Below are 23,402 nucleotides of genomic sequence, written 5' to 3' on the forward strand. Positions count from 1 at the left end.
GCGTCTTTCGCAACATACGGGTTGCCTCGTGTTATCATCTATCAGCTACGCTCGTAGCGCGCCGTACGCGCTGGCACTGAACATGTTCAATGGACATCCTCTCGTTGGAAGCGTGAAAAGTCATCTAGTGGTATAGTCGTTCGATTCGTAGCTGGCCCCGAACGGTAACGGTTTTACTTAACAATAGAAAAAGGATTAGCGGCTCGGCCGGTTACAATTCGAGAGACTAAAAGGGCTGATTTAGACGGCGTGCAAATTCGCATGCGATTTCAGTTACATTGCGGACTGTTGGTTACGTCCAATTCAACCGACCGATCATAAACCGCAATGTAATGAAACTCGCATGCGAGTTCTCGCATCGTCTAAATGAGCCCTAATGGCGTTATTCACTGGCCTGAATCAGCTATGAATCGTTTGTCTTTATCGGTCATTTTGTATATTTGTAAGAAATGGCTAATTAACTAATTTTTCTCAAAAATGGACGTCAAAGTCGACTTTGCCGTGTAAAAAATAGGTCGCGAAGCGCGGAGTTTATGGTCAGTCAAAAATTAAAAAATTAAAAAATTCCATTATTTGTCGAGTTCCAAACTTTTTAAAAGTTGAAATGGCCATATCAAATGAAGGCACAGGCCCATTAAACAGCCAAACAGATGATTAGTACCGCGACTATTTAGCTGTCTCAAATAGGTTGGCGTATTTTCGGCAGAAAAATACACTTCTATTTTTTTATTAAAAAAAATAAAAAGGCGGCAAGGGCTTTGTTCTGTGAAAATATATACGTAAGAATGTTGCTTTTTGTAAAATATTTCTATGATATTTATATTTCTTGCACCATTTTTGAGAAAAGCACTATATATGACTCGGCTGGAAGTCTACTTGCTGGCTTCGGATTCAATTAAACGGACTCCCAAGGTCGTCCGTTTAAAACGAATCCTCAGCCTGCAAGTAGCTACTTCCGAGCCTCGACAATAATGTACTATAGGCCCGTAAAATTTTAATTGTTAGGTATAAATATACCTAACACGTAGCATCAAGATTTTTTGTACTTACTTTTAAATATGATGTTTCTTTCAATCGATCTAAAATTTTGAAGGAATTAAAATATGTCACATTTACAATATGAAATAAAAACTGAAAGCAAAAGTGATCTTAAAATATGTACTACCTAATATTTTAGAAACGAATAAAAATATTGTTTAACATGATAAGGTTTTTATTGAAACGGACACAAAATATAATAAATTTTCAATTAAGTACTTAAAAAAGTTAAAAATATGATTTGCACTCCGGTGGCGGCTTAGTCAAAGTTTGGCAGATTGTCTTCATTAGATCCTTGGCTCTGTTAAACTCCTTTCCGTTCAGCAATATTAAAGGCATGTGCTTATTCTTTGGGTTTGTTACCTTATCAGTTTCTATGCCGTAATATTCCATTATAGCATCGCCTCTTTCACTATTAGCACATTCAATGATAGGCTTCGAGTCTATTCTCATTAATTTTCCGCACTGAAAAATATATTTAATTGTATTTGTAGTAAAAATAAAGACATGTAGCAGGATAAGGCATAAGATAATTCAGGAAATAACCCGAAACTTTATAAATTTTAGCTAGAAATGTAATCGGCAGCAGATATATATATAGTCTGATGCGCTCATGTACAACCATAAAGCGCAATAAATCATAAAGTTTCTAGATATAAGCTCAAACTCTAAAGAATTTTCCCTGCATGGCACAACGCAAAGTTGGGTCAAGTTGATTTATATGAAAGTCGACGCAGCCACCACATAAGCAACAATAATACACTCTCAGATCAACTTTTTCAGTTTTTTCTATCTGAAAATATAGAGAAATCAAAATAATACATCAGGAGCACATTAAACTGATATCGGATGTCTTAGTCTAGTTATATTACTGAGCCCATGAAAGTCATATTGATATTTAGTAGAGTTAAGATACTTGACTGTTATGCATAGGTACAGCAGGCCAATAATGGATAGCTTTATCCACGTGGTAAATTAAGTGTCACTTTTTAACACCACGTGATTGAAAGAGACGGACACTGTTTTTATCACGCTGTCACGTAGACATACACGACCATAATATCCGTTCTGAAAGTACTTGGAATGGGCCACTTAGAAATTGCATAACAAAGGAGGCATATCTTTTATACAATACTCTTTATAATATTTTTGAAGTAAATTTTATTCAGCTGTCATTTGTATTTACGGATTGCAGGCAATTGATGATTTGTATCTCGGACATTACTTAACCTGATACGGTGTAGCCGATTTTTCCCTGTATAGTCTTACCTGAGAGTTACTGTCATATTCGACGACATCAGGATTTCTGTGACCAATTTCTGAAGGAAAAGAGGTACATATTTGGTTAGCAAGATACAGAAAGCTTCACTTAAAGATTGAATCATAGATAGGTATCAAAAGTCTGTAATAACTTCCAATTCACGGTCCGGAGATAGTATAAACAAGTGAAATATTGATGACAATAATGTACGTACCAAAACTGACAGCAAAAATTATACCCGACAAATAAAACAATAATTTCAAGTATGGTGACATTTAATTTTTGTATGGTTCTGATCGTTGTCTAGCGAACGAATGATAAAGCACAGCTGAACAACTAGTATTTATATACTAGGCCTTTGCGGTAACATGAAGACTAGGTCATAAAGTGAACTTGATAGGTACCGATACCAAATCAAAACCCGTAAATACCGACTACCACGCAAAATGGAGAGTTCCGTACTTTCATATGTTAGATTTAGATTTGTTTCATAATATTAAACTGCACTTTTTTTTCTAGGCTAATCTACTTATACCACCACTACTACCAATTTATATTATGATTTACGATCAAGTAGCAAAACAACTATGAATACACACAAATGTCAAATAATATTCAATTTTCAAATATTCATTACTAATCTAACAATAAGTAGGATTAAATTATTAGCAATGTTAAATAATATCAAAGAAAAACAATGTCAATATGGCTACATACATAAGAATTATTATAACACACTTTTATATGAATTCCACAGAAAAATAGTTTTACTGTGTAATTTGTTACATAAATAAAAAATAACAAGTTCAAAAACAACGCACAGCTAATGCAATACTTACACTATAGAGTTTTTTCATCGTTCCTACGTTATTTTACTAATGAAGGAAGGTTTTCGACAAAGGAAAGTAATTTGAATTTCATCGGCTATAATATTAGTTTTATGCCTCACTTGTTCGTAATACTCTTGTGGTAATTTACCAGTATAAAAGCCATTTACCAATTTTTATCTACATAAGGGCCTGGTTTTGCAAGCACAATTTTTCGAAGACGCATTAGTTCATAGATCAAGTCCTAAGCATCATTGGTCAATTTTGCTTAATTGGTCTTCACTGGTCAATACAATCCTACATACCTAGCTATATTCAACTGAAACATGTCAACATTACGAATTAAAAATTAAACGAATGTAAATTAAATATTGTTCAACATGATAAGGCTTTTATTTGAAATGGACACATATAATCAATTTTCAATAACTTACAAAATATGCACTCCGGTGGCGGCTTGGCAGATTATCTTCATTAGATTCTTGGCTATGTTAAAGTCCTTTCCGTTCAGCAATATAAAAGGCATGTACCTATCGCTTGGGTTTGATACCTTGTCAGTTTCTATACCGTAGGTATATAATATTCCATTAGAGCATCGCTTCTTTCACTATTAGCGCATTTAATCATAGGCTTCGAGTCTATGTACTGTCAATTAGTACTTATATATCCTCCTCAATGTACACGGAAGTGAATTTTAGTACTAGATAACTCAACATATGTTACCTACTTACGTACATTGTGACTAACTTACTAATTAAGTAGTTAATTACTTACTGTAATTAACTACTTACGTCTTAGACATAATCAAATATCTACGATTGCATTAGTTATCACACTTTATTGGACACGCCAGTGTACTTTACGCTAGTACTTAACAATCCCACTGTAACATTTTCATGTAAAATGTTGCCAAGACAAGACCATAAGGCTCGCATTGTGAAAAAGTTATTAGCCTGCGTATTATGAATGGTTTTATCCACGTGATAAAATAACCGTCAATTTTTAACATCGCGGGATACCGTTTTAAATATCACGCTGTCACGTATAGTTCGTTTTTTTTAGCATTAGAAAGAACTTCGCAGAAGTAAGCTTGTGGTTCCAAATCCGGCACTTTTAGCGGTAATAATTTGAAGTAAATTATATGTATTGACCGTGCTACATTAGATAATTCAATAATTATTAACAATTAAAGAGCCTGATAAAAACTGTACGCTTGCTTCTGTGGAGTTCTTTCTAATGCTAAAAAAACGAACTATAGACAAGAATGATCATCATAATTCCGTGCAGATCTCATGTGGAGCCAAACTTCTAACTCTACATGCCCTGACTCACAAACTCTTCACTTTAGTCAAAATACAATAAAAAGATTGTGTGACACTATTCCTATTCGATAAATGAAACCTAGTCGTCTGTACGCCTTTATTACAACCGAGTCTAAATGAGGTATAAACGTTAGTTTTGACAATGGGGAGACACTTCTCACTTCGGTCGAACTCGACTCCGTTCGGCTCAGCATTGCTCCGAGCAATTATTAGGTTTGGCAGTTGGCACCACTTGACTTCCTTTTGCTTGTACGACCACAAATAAATAGCCGAAAGAGATAGTGCCATATATTAGAAAGGGATAGCATGATTAGATTACCCTGAACCGCTGTCAAACTTCGGGTTTGTAGGAAGTGTCCTTTCTGTACGGTAGTACTATTATTTATCCTGTGGTTTTGAGTCCATAATAACTCCACCATCGCTGATTTGTGTTACTCTAATCAGATGGTTGTTGCCTAATGTAAAATTATAATTAACATTATTTCTTAGAAAAAAATTTAATACAACATTTATTCAAGTATAAAAATAAATTAATTTTGAGTACAAAATGTCTTATTTTAATTCATCTTGGAGAAAATAATAATCTTCAATAAAATTAATTATCTTATAATTTTTTCCAGTGGAATAGGTCTCCATGTATTCCAAGGTGCCAAAACTTGAGTAAAAATCTATTGTGACATATTTTGTCAAAAGGCTTGGTATAATCTGTATACACGACTTCTACTCATGCGGCTCCATCCATCGCTATACTAGTACTAAGATATCATTAGTGAAAGTCAATAGGTTAGGGTCTACAGAACGACCTCTGTATAAACTGTGTTGATTTTTTTTGACTACTTGGGACAGTTGATTTGTGACTATCTTATCGAATTTTTTGTAAAATTGGCATAATTTTGAAATACGCTTATATTGTTCAATATTTTGGCTAACTTGACCCTTGGGGATAGGAGTTACGAAAGCTTTATTCTACATTTCAGGAACGCAACCAGTTTTAATTGAGTTTTGGAAAATAATAGTGAGTGGGGATGATAAATTCGCTGAGCATCATTATATTAAAATTAGAGGAATACTCCTTGCCTCATGTTATCGGCTACGCTCGTAGCGAGCAGCAAACAACAACAATTCAACAGAAATAAATTAACAAACTTTACTAATAGAGACTTAGTAGGTGTAATTGATAATAATATAACATGTAGCATGAAGATTTTTTTGTAATTGTTTGGTCAACCGATCTCAAATATTGAAGAAATAGATGTCATATTTACAATATGGAATAAAAAGTGAAGGCAAAGGTGATGTTAAATTACTAACTAATATTTTGGAAACGAATGAAAATATTGTTCAACATGATAAGGTTTTTATTTGAAATGGACACATACAATAAATTTTCAATAACTTAAAAATATGATTTGCACTCCGGTGGCGGCTTAGCCAAAGTTTGGCAGATTATCTTCATTAGATTCTTGGCTATGTTAAACTCCTTTCCGTTCAGCAATATAAAAGGCATGTACCTATCCCTTGGGTTTGATACCTTGTCAGTTTCTATACCGTAATATTCCATTAGAGCATCGCTTCTTTCACTATTAGCGCATTTAATGATAGGCTTCGAGTCTATTTTCATTAATTTTCCGCACTGAAAAACGGTTTACCTTTATTTTGCCGTCAATTTTTCTGCAGATTTTCGTTTCACATAAAATTTTTCAAGTAATTTCAAATCGCAAAATAATCTTTACATAGAATATTTACTTCAAATAATTTTAGTTCGGATTAGTTATGTTTCACCAAAAATTTAAAACATTAGTTTTGTTTCAAGGACAATTTGTTCATATAATTTCATTTCACAGAATCATCGATCTGTAGAAAAGTCACTTCTTATAAATACGGTTCACCAAAATTTAATATACAGAATAGTCATTTAGTCGAATTTTAGTTATTTTGTCGTTAATTTAACGCAATCTGCTCCTCTAGAAGAAATTCGTTTTAGGGGTTGCCGTTCTAACCTAACCCACTTTTCTGGCAACAGTTCGTTTTCTTGGGAGTCGCAGTTCTAACCTAACCTAACCCACTTTTCTGGCAACATTTCGTTTTCTTGGGGGTCACAGTTCTAACCTAACCTAACCCACTTTTCTGGCAACAGTTCGTTTTCTTGGGGGTCGCAGTTCTAACCTAACCTAACCCACTTTTCTGGCAACATTTCGTTTTCTTAGGGGTCGCAGTTCTAACCTAACCTAACCCACTTTTCTGGCAACAGTTCGTTTTCTTGGGGGTCACAGTTCTAACCTAACCTAACCCACTTTTCTGGCAACAGTTCGTTTTCTTGGGGGTCGCAGTTCTATCCTAACCTAACCAACTTTTCCAGCAAGGGTTCGTTTTCTTAGAGGTTGCAGCTCTAAAGTAACCTAAACTCCTTTTTTAGCAATTTCAATGAATACTAAGAGTATGCGAAAGGTAATTTTTGTAAAATAATAATTGTTGAAATTAATATTCTGTGAACTGTAGTGTCGCACAAATAATATTCAATGAACAATAATTCTACAGTCAGTCTTTTATATTATTTAAAAATCTTTGAATAAATATTCTGAATTTTAATCAAGTTACAGAATATTTTTCTTTGAAATGAATAATCGTAGAAATAGAATTAATTGTAACAAAAATGTGCGATTCGATTATTCTATGAATAATTTTCTGCATACCGAAATTCTGCAAAAAATTTGGCGATAAAATAAGGGTACACCCTGAAAAACATATTTAATAGTATTTGTAGTAAAACTAAAGACGTGTAATAAGATAAGGAATAAGAAAATTCAGAAACTTTATAAATTTTTGCTGACAGTTTAATCGGCAGGCAGATATATTAGGTCTACGCACAGGTGCTAAGCGGGTCAAGTGTTCAAAATGATCTTGACGCGAATTTATTGTTAAGATGATAAGAACGTGTCAAGGTAATTTTGAACACCTCGCCCACTTAGCAACTGACTGTACAACCATAAAGCGCAGGCATGTCACAACGCAAACGTAATTTCTATTCTTAAAATATCTTAGAATACAATAATACGAGTAAATCTGGAAGGCAAAAATGACCACCATTAACTTCATATTTTTATAAACTGAAATAGATGTCATGCACTTAAAAAAGTGACCTAGTCGACCGGTGGTGTAGGCTGCAATCGAACCAGCATCTGATGCTTACGGCGCCATTTTTTTTAAGCCGATTTATTATGACTATAAAGAGGCAATGAGGATTGCATTGTGGTTTTTTTTAATCAGGCCCTTTAAAACGTTAGCCAAACATAGCCAAACAAAGATATGAAAAATTATTCAAGAACTCTATTTCGTTTTGAGCTCGATTTTGAACCCATACTTACATTGATAGCGTCTTTATCAGATGATCCCTCACCTCCCCATGTAGAATTCATCATGCAAGAGTTGTAGAATTCGGACTGGGTGGTGTTCTTCAGTATATCGATAGCGCATGCGTGCAGCTTGTTGCCGTGACACTCCGCTGGGCCATGTGCGCAGTCAAAATAAATCTTGCCATGCTTTTTGTATCTCTGTGATTGAAAAAAAGTATATAGTATTCTGTTTTAAATTATTTCACATTATACCTACTACCCTACTGGTAGGAACTTAATCATGCTTAGTTTCTCAGCGCATAGTGAACTAAGTACGGGATTCAAACTGGAATATTTACGGTTCTGTTCTGGTCTGATTTTTTTGTATATGTAGTTTTAATATTTATCTTAATTGTTTTTGACAGTTATTTTAACTATTACGATTAAACAAATATTCGATCTGACATCCGAAATCGAGCTATGTCATTGTTAAAAAGCTGTGTTGCATTGCATTATATGTATTTGCCTATCTATATGACGCTACTTTATTGCTCAAAACTACAATTGGGAGTTTCGTAGGGTCCGTGTGCTTGAGGCAGTACTTACAGTGGCAGATGACCTGAGCTTTGTAGAACAAAATTGTGTCACTATTGTTACTTGGACAACGTCCCAGAAAACAACACATAGGTTGATTTGAAAAGGAAACATCAGTATAAATGAACGGAGCTTACCGTAGTTAATCCATAAGGATAATTTTTGAGATCTATGTAAGATCCAATTTTCTTTAAAGTTGGGTCAAGTTGTTTTGTATGAAAGTAGACGCAGCCACCGCAAAAGCTACAGTAATACACTCTCAGATCAACTTTCTCAGTTTTTTCTATCTGAAAATATAGAGAACCAAATCAAAATAATGTACCAGGAGCACACCGAGCACATTCAATAAACAGATATCGGATGTCTTGGACTATTTCTATCACTGAGCCCCTGAACTGAAGTTCATATTGATATTTAGCTAAGATACTGGACTGCTATGCATAGGTACAGCAGGCGAATTATGAATAGCTTTATCCTTGTGGTAAAATAGTTATCACTTTTTATCTCAAAGTAGCTGGAATGGGACACTTAGATATTGTATAACAAAGGAGGCATATCATTTATAAAATACTCTTTATTATATTTTTCAAGTAAATTTTATTCAGCTGTCATTTGTATTTACCGATTGCAAGCAATTGGTGATTTGTATGTCGGGCGTTATTTCATTGTTACCCGTGCAAGCGTAGGTAAGTATTTACTTAACCTGATACGATATAGTCGATTTTTCCCTGTATAGTCTTACCTGAGAGTTACTGTCATATTCGACGACATCAGGATTGCTGTAATCAATTTCTGATGGAAAAGAGGTACATATTTGGTTAGCAAGACACATAAAAGCTTAACTTAAAGACTGAATCAAAGATACCTAGATGTCAAAAGTCCGTATATAGTATATACTTCCAAGTCACGGTCCGGAGATAGTAAAAACAAGTGAAATATTGATAACAATAATGTACGAAATATTAAATTACATAAATTACTATAAGACATAAATAAGAATATAAAACTAAAACTAACTACAATTAAAATAACTAAAACTAAAAATTAAAAATACCTATCAAAATTTGGTGCCCTCGGGAGGGTGCCCAACACGCAGGCAGCGTTCCCGCGCTGGATTGCGATGGCAATTCGCTGCGCGAGAAAGCTGCCCGCGCGGGGGTCACCCGTTGCCTCCCTCAACCTTTTCCCAAGCGCCTTAATGAGCATATGTGCGCCTCTGCCCCACGAACCAAGTGTCTCGACGCCAAATGCGACGAATTCGTATTGGGCGCCGAGACAGCTGTACTTGGCTACCTTTAGACGCTCCCGAGTGTCCGCCGCCGCGCCAGCACGCCTGCTGGTCGATGGGACGTAGGACGCCGCTAGCGTGTCAGCGCAAGTGGCGTCCCATACCAACGCACGACCCATCTTCCAGGGAATCAGTGACATCCCAAATGACATAATGTACGTACCAAAACTGACAGCAAAACTTATACCCGACAAATAAAACAATAATTTCAAGTATGGTGACATTTCGAATTTGTATGGTTCTGATCGTTGTCTAGCGAACGAATGATAAAGCACAGCTGAACAACTAGTATTTATATACTAGGCCTTTGTGGTAAAATGTAGACTAGGTCATAAAGTGAACTTGATACCAAATCAAAACCCGTAAAGACCGACTACCACGCAAAATGGAGAGTTCCGTACTTTCATATGTTAGATTTAGATTTGTTTCATAATATTAAACCGCATTTTTTTTGTAGGCTAATCTACTTAAACCAATTTATATTATGATCGTCAAGTAGCTAAATAACTATGAATACACACAAATGTCAAAAAATATTCAATTTTAAACATTCATTGCTAATCTAAAAATAAGTAGGAATAAATTATTTGCAATGTTAAATAATATCAAAGAAAAACAATGTCAATATGGCTACATACATAAGTATTATTATAACACACTTTTATATGAATTCCACAGAAAAATAGTTTTACTGTGTAATTTGTTGCATAAATAAAAAATAACAAGTACAAAAATAACACACAGCTAATGCAATACCTCGCGATAGAGTTTTTTCATCGTTCCTACGTTATTTTACTAATGAAGGTAGGTTTTCTACAAAGGAAAGTAATTTGAATTTCATCGGCTATAATATTAGTTTTATGCCTCACTTGTTCGTAATACTCTTGTGGTAATTTACCAGTATAAAAGCAATTTACCAGTTTTTACCTACATAAGGGCCTGGTTTTGCAAGCACAATTTTTCGAAGACGCTTTAGTTCTTAGATCAAGTCCTAAACTGTCCTAAACCAATGATGGTCAATTTTGCTTAGTTGGTCTTCACTGGTCAATACAATCCTACATACCTATATTCAACTGAAACATGTCAACATTAAGTTCATGTTTTGAACAGCCGACATATTACAATAGCTTACGATAAGGACTGTATCGTTTATTATAAATACAACTTTACTTAGCCGTTTTTTCTGGTATTATATTTTTATTAAAAAATTACACATATAGTTTAATTAGTGCTTTAATAATAAGTAACATTTCGTCCTGGGAGATCACGTAAAGCATATGGTTTGGGCAATATTTACCCAATCCTCCCGAGTAACTACAACGATTTTGCACAAATATTACAAGAAAATTTACGGTTTGCGAACAAGACGAGATATTACACAAAAAAAATCGTGCTATGTAAACAGCAATTACATATGATTCGTAAAGCGAAACATCTGGGCATAGTCTAATCATTTCTTTTAGTTGGAAAAAAGTTTTGGATCTGTGCTTGGTGGCCTTTTAGAGAATATGGCATGTTACTTACGACAACCCCGACTTTGGTATACAATATAACCATCATGGAGCGTTTCTATCGACCTGTTCTAGCCATGGTTCAACGCCATGAATGTCCGTTAGGCTTTGGATTTCGGTAGATTCTTTTAGCTGTTTCCCTCATTTCGCTGGCGTCAGAAATTGACGGGAATCCAAAATGTTGCATAAAAAGTCGTTTTCATGTAAAGATAAAAATTCACCACATTTATTCTGTGGATGTTCAATTGAGCAATCATGAAAAGGACACTTGGATGGCATATTTTGGCAGCATATTAACCTTTTGTTTCTTTAAATCGTACCAAGGAATCGGTGAAATAGTCTCAAATTAAGCTCGATAGGCTTGTCCAAATTACAATTGCTAGACGATATTAAAATCATCATAAAGTCCCTAAAATAAAATAAATGTAAAACCTTCTTATATCAGATATGGCTTAAAAATACCCCCAGAGTATACCTTAACAACATAGTAATACAAAATAATACACACGTCAACAGTTAGACCAGGTTTTATTTGTATTTATAATAAACGATACAGTCCTTATGTTTAGGGTAAATCCTGGACGTATAAATGGCGTGAATATATTCAGGACAGGATCGAAAGGATACACTGTTTATTTTTTTATGACATTATAATCATATCTAAACATTAATTCCAACACCTCTTAAATTAATAAATAATATTTTTGAATTCCATAAAGTATACATGACTTAAATAAAATCTGCACAAAGATGTATTTTTACACGTTTTGAACAGTTTATCCTCTTGATTAATCTAGTTTACAATTTTTTACACTGTGGCGGTGGGTGGTCTAAAGCGGCACAGATTGTTGCTAGCCATTTGTCAAGTTCACCTACACCGTTGACATATTTGCCATTTATTAGCGACCATGGCACACCTTCCCGGTCCGGAACATCTTTATCGGTTTCTTTCCCGTAATATTCTAGTAGTTCTTCGCCTTTTTTACCTTTAGCACATTTGATGATCTTCTCTGCATTGATTCCCATTTTTTTACCGCACTGAAATTAGATAATCAATGATTTATTCTATTAAGTATTATTACAAACTCATAAATTACGCACATCGAGAACGCTCGAGGAACAAATATGTAATCTTTAATGAACTCACGGATAGGACATGACCCTTTTTCAAGTGACTATCATGCAAGTTCTGTAGTTACGTTTATATCGTGTTTACAACTCACAATGGAGGACGCGTACCTACTACTCCTTCCTTATATAAGATTTAGATTTTCATTTTCATTGAATTATACCAAAATTATTTGACCCGGAAATTACCTGTGGAGTTAAGTAGGGGTGGAAATGAAGCTCAATGCGGTCGAAGATCCGATGAGTGTAGTCGGTCCGTTTTTTCTAATATCAAGTACGCAGTACGCCGTAGTAAAAGTTTGGCGAACTTGATCTTAGAATTTGGAAAGACTGTACCTACTTATTATCTTATACATTATAATTAAAGTAGGTGTTTTGCTTACTCTGGTGGCACCATTATCATTTGAACCAGAATTTTCCCTTTGTCCTGACATCATACAGGAGATGTAAGTCACGGAACGAGTAGTATTCTTGAGTATGTCTATAGCGCATGCGTGCAGCTTGTTACCGTAACACTCCTTCTCGCCGTGCTGGCACTCGATAACGGTCCTTCCATTTTCTTCATTCCTCTGGAAATAATGTTTTTAAATTGATTGAAGATAACATAATTAAAAGCTTATAATTAAAAGGCTAATAATTGGGTAGTTCATCCAAAGTTCTTCCTTTTGTTTAGCATTAGAAATTAGGTAAAAAATCTTGATGTGTCTTTTAATTTAAAAACACATTTTAAAATAAGTTACGGCAAATATGTAACAATTATGAATCTAATACGATCATTTTATATTCTTTTGCTTTTATAATAAAGTTATTGATTTTTAAAAAGCGTTTTTAACTAAAAGACATCCCAAGATCGCTTACCTTCTTTCAAGTTATTTCTAATGCTAAAAAAACGAAGTTATAGTTGTTTACTCGTACGGGTTTTGTATATTTTGTTTCTGAATCTGAAATATTCAGATCCTTACAAAAAGGTATTTATAATAAACAAACAGTAGGTATGGTAACCTAATCTAATTATGGATTACATGGACGTGAGTACCTATGACTTACCTCGGCGTTACCATAAGGATATGTTTTAAGATCGATATATGCCCCAAGTTTCTCTACTGTTTTGATTAAAGTGGTTGTGTAAAAGTCTATACAATACGGACACAAACACTCGTAGTATAATCTGACATCAACCTTGTTTCCACTTTTGTTTATCTGTAAAATTTCATGTAATTATTAACAACAGCTCGTAAACTTATGGCTTATGTGATGATTGTACGTATTGTAGGTATACATTATGCATATTATTATAATATTAAATATAGGTATATTGCTCAGACATTGGATAACAAACAGTTAAAAAATTGCCATTGCTATTAATAATAAAATATACTTACTTCATAGTTACGATCATGGTGTGCGTATAAATCAATGATCTTATCCTCTGATTCAATATCTGAAGAAAAAAATGGTCACAATAAAGTTCTGAAGTAATTGAAATATATCGTAAAATAAATTAATTTAATTATTACATTATGTCGTCATCAGGTATGAATGAACGATGGAATAAAATAGAAAATTAAAACCACTATGCAGCGAAAACTAAGAAACGATAGAAAAGCATGGCTAAATCACTTTATGATTGATTCTGTCACCGAAGATTGACAACACAAGTTATTATGTTTCGAAGTATCAGGTAAGTACGAGTACATACCAGTAATGTAAGCAAAACTAATAGCAAACAAACTAATAAATAAACTCTTCAAAATCATACTGAATATCTATCAGTGTGACTGCTAAATGCTAACTTTGCGTTGTCGACTGTCTGAATGATAATTATGTACTGTCAATTAGTACTTATATATCCTCCTTAGTCTACACGGAAGTGGATTTTAGTACTAGATAACTCAACACATGTTACCTACATACGTACACTGTGACTAACTACTAACGTCTTAACATAATCAAATACCTACTCGTTGCATTAGTTATCACACTTGCCAGTGTACTTTACTCTAGTACTTAATAACATTTAAAAACATTTTCTTGTGTTGCCAAGACGAGACCATAACGCTCGCACTGTCAAAAAGTTATCAGCTTGCGTATTAGGGATGGTTTTATCCACGTGATAAAATAACCGGTACTCTTTAACACCGCGGGATACCGTTTTAAGTATCACTGCTGTCACGTAGACAAGAACGACCATCATCATGTCCGTTTAGATCTCATGTAGAGCCGAACTTCTAACTCTACATGCACTGACTCACAATCTCTTCACCTTAGTCAAAATACAATAAAAAGATTTTGTGACATTATTTATAAATGGCTTTCCTACTCGTTAAATGAAACCTCTGTAGTTGTTTAAGTACGCCTTTTTTATAACCGAGTCTTAATGAGGTATTAAACGACAGTTTTGAGTTCATTATAACTCCAAGATCGCGGATTTGTATTACTCTACTCAGATTATTCTTGCCTTATGTGAAATTATAATTTACATTGTTTTTTCTTAGAACAACTTATAATTTATTCAAGTATAAAAATAAATTATTTTGAGTAAATGTCTCCAAAAATTTTAATTAATCTTGGAGCAAATAATAATCTTCAATAGAATGAATTATCTTATAAATTTTTGTACCATCTGCGTAGAGTAGCATTCGAGTTTTTAAAATGTTTATCTATGTCAGAAATAAAAAACCTAAACAGTAAAGGGCCTAAATGAGATCCCTGTGGCACCCCGGAACTAATAGACTTCCACTGAGAGGCGTAACCTGCTAGGGAACAACACGTTGGCTGCGATTCTCAATATTTGATTTAATCCAGCGGAATAGGTCTCCGTGTATTCCTAGGTGCCAAAGCTTGAGTAAAAGTGTATTATGACATATTTTGTCAAAAGCCTTGGCATAATCTGTATAATATACGCATTTATACATGCGCCTCCATCCATCGCTACTATCATTAGTGAAAGTCAATAGGTTAGTGTTTACCTAACGACCTTTGTAGAAACCGTGCTAATGTGATTTTTGACTGCTGGGGACAGTTGATATGTGACTATGTTTTCAAAAAGTTTTGTTAAATTAACATAATTTTGAAATACGCCTATACTGTTCAATATTTTGGCTAACTTGACCCTCGAGGATAGGAGTTACGAAAGCTTTTTTCCACATTTCAGGAACGCAACCACTTTTTTGGAAAAGAATGGGGATTATAAATTCGCTGAGCATTTTTTTAATAAATTTTTAAATGAATGAATAGCATTCTCTTCGCTTCGTGTTACCGGCTGCGCTCGTAGCGAGCAGCACACGCTGGCACTGAACATGTCCAATGGACATCCTCTCGTTGGAAGCGTGAAAGGTCATCCAGTGGTAAATAGTTACTGGCAGTTTATCCGTTAACGATAAACGATTGCAGATATTGAACAGAAATAAATTAACAAACTTTACTAATAGAGACTAGGTTTAATTGTTAAAAATGTAACATAGGTACATGAAGATTTTTTGTAATTGTTTGTTTCAATCGATCTCAAATTTTAAAGGAATTTAAATAAATGTCATTTTTTATACCACATCGGTGCACAACAAGCATACGGCCGCCCGATGGTAAGCAGTCACCGTAGCCTATGGACGTCTGCAACTCCAGAGGTGTTACGTGCGCGTTGCCGACCTTTTAAAACCTGTACACTCCTTTTTTGTTGAACCCCATACTGTAGACCCTTGGGAAAACCTCTGAAGGGAACTCATCATATCATATCATATTTACAATATGATATAAAAAGTGAAGGCAAAGGTGATGTTAAAATACTACTTACCTAATATTTTGGAAAGGAATGAAAATATTGTTCAACATGATAAGGTTTTTATTTAAAATGGACTCATAATATAATCAATTTTCAATAACTTAAAAATATGATTTGCACTCCGGTGGCGGCTTAGCCAAAGTTTGGCAGATTGTCTTCATTAGATTATCTTTGAGCTCCTTTCCGTTCAGCAATATCAAAGGCATGCTCTTATAATGTGGGTCTGTTACCTTGTCAGTTTCTATACCGTAATATTCCATTAGAGCATCGCTTCTTGCACTATTAGCACATTCAATTATAGGCTTCGAGTCTATTTTCATTAATTTTCCGCACTGAAAAACATATTTAATTGTATTTATAGTAAAAATAAAGACGTGTAGCAGGATAAGGAATAAGATGATTCGGGAACCAACCTGAAACTTTATACATTTTTGCTAGCTGTTTAATCGGCAGGCGGGATTATTTATAAATAGTGGGCGCACAGGTATAGCCATAAATTATGGAAGGCAAAAATGCATGACCACCAACTTCGTCTTTTTATAAACTGAAATAGATGTCATAAGTAAATAAAGTGACCAATTTCACCGGTGGTGGAGGCCGCAATCGAACCGCGATAGCATTGACGTATTTCTCAGGACCGGCCTTATGGGCACTAAGAATAGTGCTAGTTGAGCGGTATTACTCAGGAATTCGAGCCAATCGTGCAGTCTAACGTAACTAGTTGCGACTAATCGCGCACGTCATCGACCAATCGCGTTGTAGCGGTGTCACACCGCTGCACTGGCCCCATTCATGCACCATTCTTTATGGCCCCTAAGGCTAGTCAATGCGTCTGAGGCCTACGTGACCATCTTTTTTATTACTGAATTATTAGGACTATAAAGTGGCAATGAGGATTAAATGGTGTTTTTAGGGTTCCGTACCTCAAAAGGAAAAAACGGAACCCTTATAGGATCACTCGTGCGTCTGTCTGTCCGTCTGTCCGTCTGTCACAGCCAATTTTCTCCGTAACTACTGGACCAATTAAGTTGAAATTTGGTACACATATGTAAGTCTGTGACCCAAAGACGGATATGTAACGTCAACAAATGAATTTTAAACATAGGGGCTACTTTTGGGGGGTAAACGATAAAATTAAAAAAAAAGTTTTGAAAACTATATCGTGTTACATATCAAACGAAAGAGCTCATTTTGAGAATCTCAAATATATTTTTCTTATAAATTTACGATAAAAAGTTTAGAAGTTATTCAAGAAAATAGACAAAAAATGACCATTCCCCCCCTCTATCTCCGAAACTACTGGGTCTAAAATTCTGAAAAAAATACACAAAATAGTCCTTTACCTAAAGATGAAAGGAAAACCTATTAGAAATCCTGAGTCAAGCGTGGGTCGGATTAAAGAACAAAAATGCGGTTAACGTTTTTTCAGGGACAGCCGCAATGGTTTAAGTGAAACGTGATGTAGACAAGTATTGCGAAGGCCCTAGGCCGATATCCGCATAAGGCTGAAGACCCGAAGCGTCCCAAAGAGGCGTGCCTTTAGCTTCAAGCGTGAGTCGGACTGAAGACAAAAAATTTGACTATGCTGTATCTGGCAAATAGCCGCAATGGTACTTGTATAGTATAGTCAACAGCAGAAGTTGCTAAGCGGGCGAGGAGTTTAAAATTACCTTGACATGCTCTTATTGTCTTTACTATAATGTCGCGTCCCGATCATTTTAAACCACTCGCCCGCTTAGCAACTTCTGCTGCTGACTGTACTGATTGATTAGGTTACTATTGTTTCGTGTTTTAAAAAGCACTAGGTATACTTACAGGGTGGTTAAAAAATAAACTAAGTGCATTCCCGTTGCCAAAGTGCATGTGCAACCCTGATATCGCGAAAAAAAATTTGGCTGTTTCATATATTTTGGCTGGCCGTATTCTATTGGAAGATACCTACTTCATTTTTCGCGATTTCGGGGTTGGTCCCATACTAAAAGTTGCTCAGTATAATCCCAAAATCTCTCTGGCTACGGGAATACACTTATTTTTTAGCGACCCTGTAGGTATTATCTCTCTTCGGCCTTCGCTTTTAAAACACTTTCGGAAGTTGTAGGAAGCGCGACCCGTCGGACGCTCGAGTTTTCAGCTCTACGCATTTGGACACTTGTACTATTATTCGGCATTCAATCTTCAGAGATGTAGAGATATAAGCCATCACGCCAGAAAACTTCATGTTACATCTGGTTTTTGATTGACCCATTCGGGTTTTTCAAGACGTTTCACACACGTCACGTTTCAAGTAAGTACAAAATTTTTTTTGAAAATCGTGTGATGTACGGAACCCTTGAAACGCGAGTCCGACTCGCACTTGACCAGATTTTTTAATTTGGTCTGTATAAAGGTTATTCAAACGTAAGATATAATTTTTTTTTCAAAAACCCGATTTCTTTTTTACCTTGATTTTGAACGCATACTTACATTGATAGCGTCTTTATCAGAAGACCCCTTGCCCCCCCAAGTAGCATTCATCATGCAGGAGTTGTAGAATTCTGACTGGGAGACGTTCTTCAGTATATGGATAGCGCATGCGTGCAGCTTGTTGCCGTAACACTCCTCCGGGCCATGCGCGCAGTCAAAATAAATCTTGCCATGATGTTTCCACCTCTGTGTTTGAAAAAAAAAAGCAACTGCCGTATGGCCAGTCAAGGGCCAAAAATATACGAAACACCGCCTCGACATCGATACAATAAATACCGCATTTTGTTGTGGAATGCGGTATTTATTGTATTATGATTTAAATTATTTCACATTATACACTACCCTACTGGTAAGAACTTTAGGTATATGCTTAGTTGCTCAGCGAATATTGGATTACGGGATTCAAACCAGAATATTTACGGTTCTGTCTGGACTGTAATTTTTTTGTATAGTTTTCAATATATCTCAATTCTTTCTGATAGTTTTTGTAACCATTACGATTAAACATTTCGATCTGACATCCATCGAGCAGCTATGGTAAGAAAGCTGTGTTTACATGTATTTGCCTGTCACTATCTATATGACGCTGAATGTACCCACTTTATTGCTCAAAACTACAATTGGAAGTTTCATAGGGTCCGTATGCTTGAGGCAGTGCAGTGTACATACTGTGGCAGATGACCAGCTTTGTTGAACAAAATTGTGTTACTATTGTCATTTGGACACATCCCAGAAAACAACACATAAGTTGATTTGAAAAGGAAACATCAGTATAAATGAATGGAGCTTACCGAAGTTAATCCATAAGGATAATTTTTGAGATCTATGTAGGATCCAATTTTCTTATATGTTGGGACAAGTTCTTTTATATGAAACTCGACGCAACCAGCGCACAAGCAACAGTAATACACTCTCAGATCAACTTTTTCAGTTTTTTCTATCTGAAAATATATAAAAATCAAAATAATATATCAGGAGCACATTAAACTGATATCGGATGTATTGGACTATTTTTATCACAGTCCCTGAAGGTCATATTGATATTTAGTAGAGCTAAGATACTAGACTGTTATGCATAGGTACAGCAGGCGAATAATGGATAGCTTTATCCACGTGGTAAAATAAGTGTCACTTTTTAACACTACGTGATTGAAAGAGACGGACACTGTTTTTGTCACGCTGTCACGTAGACATTCACGGCCATATTAATCCGTGCTGAAAGTACTTGGAATGGGCCACTTAGAAATTGCATAACAAAGGAGGCATATCATTTATACAATACTCTTTATTATATTTTTGAGGTAAATTTTATTCAGCTGTTATTTGTATTTCCGGATTGCAGGCAATTGATGATTTGTATCTCGGGCGTTATTTCATTGTTACCCGTGCAAGCGTTGTATTTACTTAAGCTGAACGATATCACCCATTTTCCCTGTATAGTCTTACCTGAGAGTTACTATCATATTCGACGGCATCAGGATTGCTGTGACCAATTTCTGAAGGAAAAGAGGTAGGTACATATTTGGTTAGCAAGATAAAGGAAGCTTAACTTAAATACTGAGTCATAGATAGGTGTCAAAAGTCTGTAATAACTTCCAAGTCACGGTTCAGAAATAGTATCAACAAATAAAATATTGATGACAATAATGTACGTACCAAAACTGACAGCAAAACTTATACCCGACAAATAAAACAATAATTTAAAGTATGGTGACATTTCGGATTTGTATGGTTCTGACCGTTATCTAGCGAACGAATGATAAAGCACAACTGAACAACTAGTATTTATATACTAGGCCTTTGCGGTAAAATGTAGACTTGGTATATGGTCTTAAAGTGTACTTCATACCATATCAAAACCCGCCAAGACAGACTACGCAGAATGTAGAGTAGTTTCATATAATATATTTAGATTTGTTTCATAATATTAAACAACAATAGGTATAATTTTTCTCTAGACTCATCTAACTTATATCAGCGGTCGGCAACAAGCGGCCTCGGACAGACATATTTAGCGAAAGTATAAGGATTTCTAGGTAACTACGAAACCCAAAAAAACAGGTACACATCATCATTAAGTTCATATTTTGAACAGCCAATACTTAACAATAGCTTACGAAAGGTTTAGGGTCTATTCTGGACGGATAAATGGCGTTAAATTATTCAGGACAAGATCGAAAGGATACACTGTTTATTTTTTTAATGAAATTATAATTATAAACATTATTTCCAACACCTCTGAAATTACTAAATTTATTTTTTGAATACCATAAGATATACATGACTTAAATAAAATCTGCACAAATATGTATTTTTACACGTTTCTAACATAATTACCATTATTATAATTATATAAATTTAATATCAAAACAAGTTTATGCTCTAATTAATCACTTCCACCTAACCTTAGTTTACAATTTTTTACACTGTGGCGGTGGGTGATCTAAAGCGGCACAGATTGTTGCTAGCCATTTGTCAAGTGGTTCACCGTCGACATATTTGCCATTTATTAGCGACCATGGCGCACCTTCCCGGTCCGGAACATCTTTTTCGGTTTCTTCTCCGTAATATTCTAGTAGTTCTTCGCCTCTTTTACCTTTAGCACATTTAATGATCTTCTCTGCATTGATTCCCATTTTTTTACCGCACTGAAATTAGATAAGCAATAATTTATTATTAATTACCTACTCAAGAGTCTTATTATTATTAAGATGAGTGTATAGTCCGTTTTAGGGTTTCGTAATCACCTAGAAACCCTTATAGTTTCGCCATGTCTGTCTGTCAGTCCGAGGACTCCGAGGGTTAGCTCCGTGATCGTTAGTGCTAGAAAGCTGTAATTTGGTATGTAAACATAAATCATGAATTGCGACAGAAAGGTAAAATAAAAACTATAAGAAAATATTTTAGGGGATCTCCCAAACAAAAAAAAAATGTTTTTTTTTGCTTTGTCCCAATAGTGTGGGGTATCGTTGGATAGGTCTTTTAAAACGAATAAGGGCCTTTTAAAACCATTTTGTGATATAATTATGTAGTTAATATTTTCGGAAATATGCGCTCCGGAAAAAATATGTCCGCCCCTCTAACTTTCTTATGTATTAAATTTTAAACAAAGAAGGCGTTTCGCTTACTCTAGTAGCGCCATTATCATTTGAACCAGAATTTTCCTCTTGTCCGGACATCATACAGGCGATGTAAGTCACGGAACGAGTAGTATTCTTGAGTATGTCTATAGCGCATGCGTGCAGCTTGTTACCGTAACACTCCTCCTCACCGTGCTGGCACTCTATAACGACCTTTCCATTTTCTTCTATCCTCTGAAAATAAACTTAGTAAATCCAGTGCGGTTTATCAGCCATTTGCCTCCAGCGGATCCTTAATTACTTTGGACACGTGGCCAGACGGGAGCCGGACAACTTTAAAAACGCATTATGTTGGCATGGTGGATGAAAGACCGGGTAGTGGACATCCATCAACACGCTGGGTGGACACTGTAAAGAAGGCCTGCCAGGGGTCTACACAGGCGCCTATTATTAGGTAGGCTAGCGCCTATTATTAGCGCCTAAAATCGTGCAGAAAGGAGAGCCTTGGTGCACAAAATAATGACCTCCATGCGGTCGCGACCCTCAATCATGAGGAATCGAGGAAGAAGAAATTGGGTAAATGAAGTCATACTCACAGTGGCCTTCTTCCAATGACTGCATCAAACTTATTTAAAGGCAGCAGTAGTGAATTTCTTACCAAAATGGGGGCATATAATTAAAAGGCTAATAATTTAATAGTTTATCCAAAGTCAACATAGGTAGTTGCTTACTCGTACCTACGGATTTTTTGTGATTTGTTTTTGAAGTTGAAGTATTTGGATCCTTGGATCAGTTGGATTCGTGATGGAATAAAAATTCTTAGTGTTAATAACATTTTAGTAGCTTTAATAATAATTTGTATTTCGCTTAAATCTCCACGTCACAGGCTAAAAGCCTAGTGTGGCGATCACTGTACTGCCCCTCAGTAACATCAAGCTATGAATGAAATACTTGTTCATTTTTTTTGAATTTTTGAATTTATAAATATATATTTATAACAAACAAACAGTGTGGTAACCTAATCTAATTATGGATTACACGGATGACTTACCTCGGCGTTACCATAAGGATATGTTTTAAGATCGATGTATGCCCCAAGTTTCTCTACTGTTGTCATTAAAGTGGTTGTGTAAAAGCGTATACAACCTGGACACAAACACTCGTAGTATAATCTGACATCAACCTTGTTTCCACTTTTGTTAATCTGTAAAATTTCATGTAAAATTACTTAAGCGTATGATTGTAAGTATTGTAGTATACATTATTATATATAATATTTAATTTATATTGCTAAGACACATTGCTGAAGTATGCATTGCTAAGAAGACAACGGATAAGAAACAGTAAAAAACTATCCATAATAATAATAAAATATACTTACTTCATAGTTACGATTATGATGTGCGTATAAATCAATGAGCATATTCTCTGATTCAATATCTGAAGAAAAAATATGGTCACAATAAAGTTATTATACTTATTATTTGCAATATATCGTTAAATAAATAGGTGCATTATGTCCTTGTCAGATATGAATTAACGATAAAATAAAACAGATAACATAAACCACTGTTCAGCAATAGTTAAAATGAAAGAACAAACTTTGAACAATGTGTCAAAAACATCAGGCAAAATGGCAGATTTAAGGATGACTCGCGCTAGACCGGGCCGTGTCCGAAGCTTCCGGCGCTCACTTTTCTATGACGTAACATGCGATCACGTGATGCTTTCCATAGAAAACGGTGCGCCGGAAGCTCCGGCCTGGACATGGCCCGGTCTA

The 23,402-nt window shown here is 35.2% G+C and overlaps 2 protein-coding genes and 1 long non-coding RNA gene across 3 annotated transcripts; all 3 read right to left on the reverse strand.

The window, feature by feature from the left end:
* Positions 1-1,266: 1,266 nt before the first annotated feature.
* Positions 1,267-9,922, reverse strand: LOC134680442 (GILT-like protein 1). The gene is made up of 5 exons (XM_063539573.1): positions 9,826-9,922; positions 9,117-9,166; positions 8,512-8,661; positions 7,814-7,999; positions 1,267-1,503 (listed from the first exon to the last, which is right to left on the reverse strand). The coding sequence occupies exons 1-5, from the start codon at positions 9,884-9,886 to the stop codon at positions 1,267-1,269; spliced, it is 684 nt and encodes a 227-aa protein (XP_063395643.1). The 5' UTR covers positions 9,887-9,922.
* On the reverse strand, positions 1,738-2,601 carry LOC134680528 (uncharacterized). The gene is made up of 3 exons (XR_010100460.1): positions 2,514-2,601; positions 2,308-2,357; positions 1,738-1,831 (listed from the first exon to the last, which is right to left on the reverse strand). It is a non-coding gene; the product is annotated as an uncharacterized LOC134680528 (long non-coding RNA).
* A 1,882-nt stretch (positions 9,923-11,804) lies between the features above and the next one.
* Positions 11,805-14,086, reverse strand: LOC134680111 (gamma-interferon-inducible-lysosomal thiol reductase-like). The gene is made up of 4 exons (XM_063539160.1): positions 14,001-14,086; positions 13,684-13,742; positions 12,685-12,870; positions 11,805-12,211 (listed from the first exon to the last, which is right to left on the reverse strand). The coding sequence occupies exons 1-4, from the start codon at positions 14,056-14,058 to the stop codon at positions 11,972-11,974; spliced, it is 543 nt and encodes a 180-aa protein (XP_063395230.1). The 5' UTR covers positions 14,059-14,086; the 3' UTR covers positions 11,805-11,971.
* Between the last annotated feature and the right edge of the window lie 9,316 nt (positions 14,087-23,402).

Source organism: Cydia fagiglandana, chromosome 3, assembly GCF_963556715.1.
Source record: "Cydia fagiglandana chromosome 3, ilCydFagi1.1, whole genome shotgun sequence".
Lineage (NCBI taxonomy): Eukaryota > Metazoa > Arthropoda > Insecta > Lepidoptera > Tortricidae > Cydia > Cydia fagiglandana.

What these genes read in the sequence shown, in the direction of transcription:
- LOC134680442 (XM_063539573.1), bottom strand. Translation starts at nt 9,886, where the DNA reads ATGTCACCATACTTGAAATTATTGTTTTATTTGTCGGGTATAAGTTTT. An exon ending in AAGTTTTGCTGTCAGTTTTG is followed by an intron (nt 9,167 to 9,825) that starts GTACGTACATTA and finishes CTTTTCCATCAG; the next exon opens with AAATTGATTACAGCAATCCT. An exon ending in ATCCTTATGGATTAACTACG is followed by an intron (nt 8,000 to 8,511) that starts GTAAGCTCCGTT and finishes TTTCAATCACAG; the next exon opens with AGATACAAAAAGCATGGCAA.
- LOC134680111 (XM_063539160.1), bottom strand. Translation starts at nt 14,058, where the DNA reads ATGATTTTGAAGAGTTTATTTATTAGTTTGTTTGCTATTAGTTTTGCT. An exon ending in TAGTTTTGCTTACATTACTG is followed by an intron (nt 13,743 to 14,000) that starts GTATGTACTCGT and finishes TTTTTTCTTCAG; the next exon opens with ATATTGAATCAGAGGATAAG. An exon ending in ATGATAATGGTGCCACCAGA is followed by an intron (nt 12,212 to 12,684) that starts GTAAGCAAAACA and finishes ATCTAATTTCAG; the next exon opens with TGCGGTAAAAAAATGGGAAT.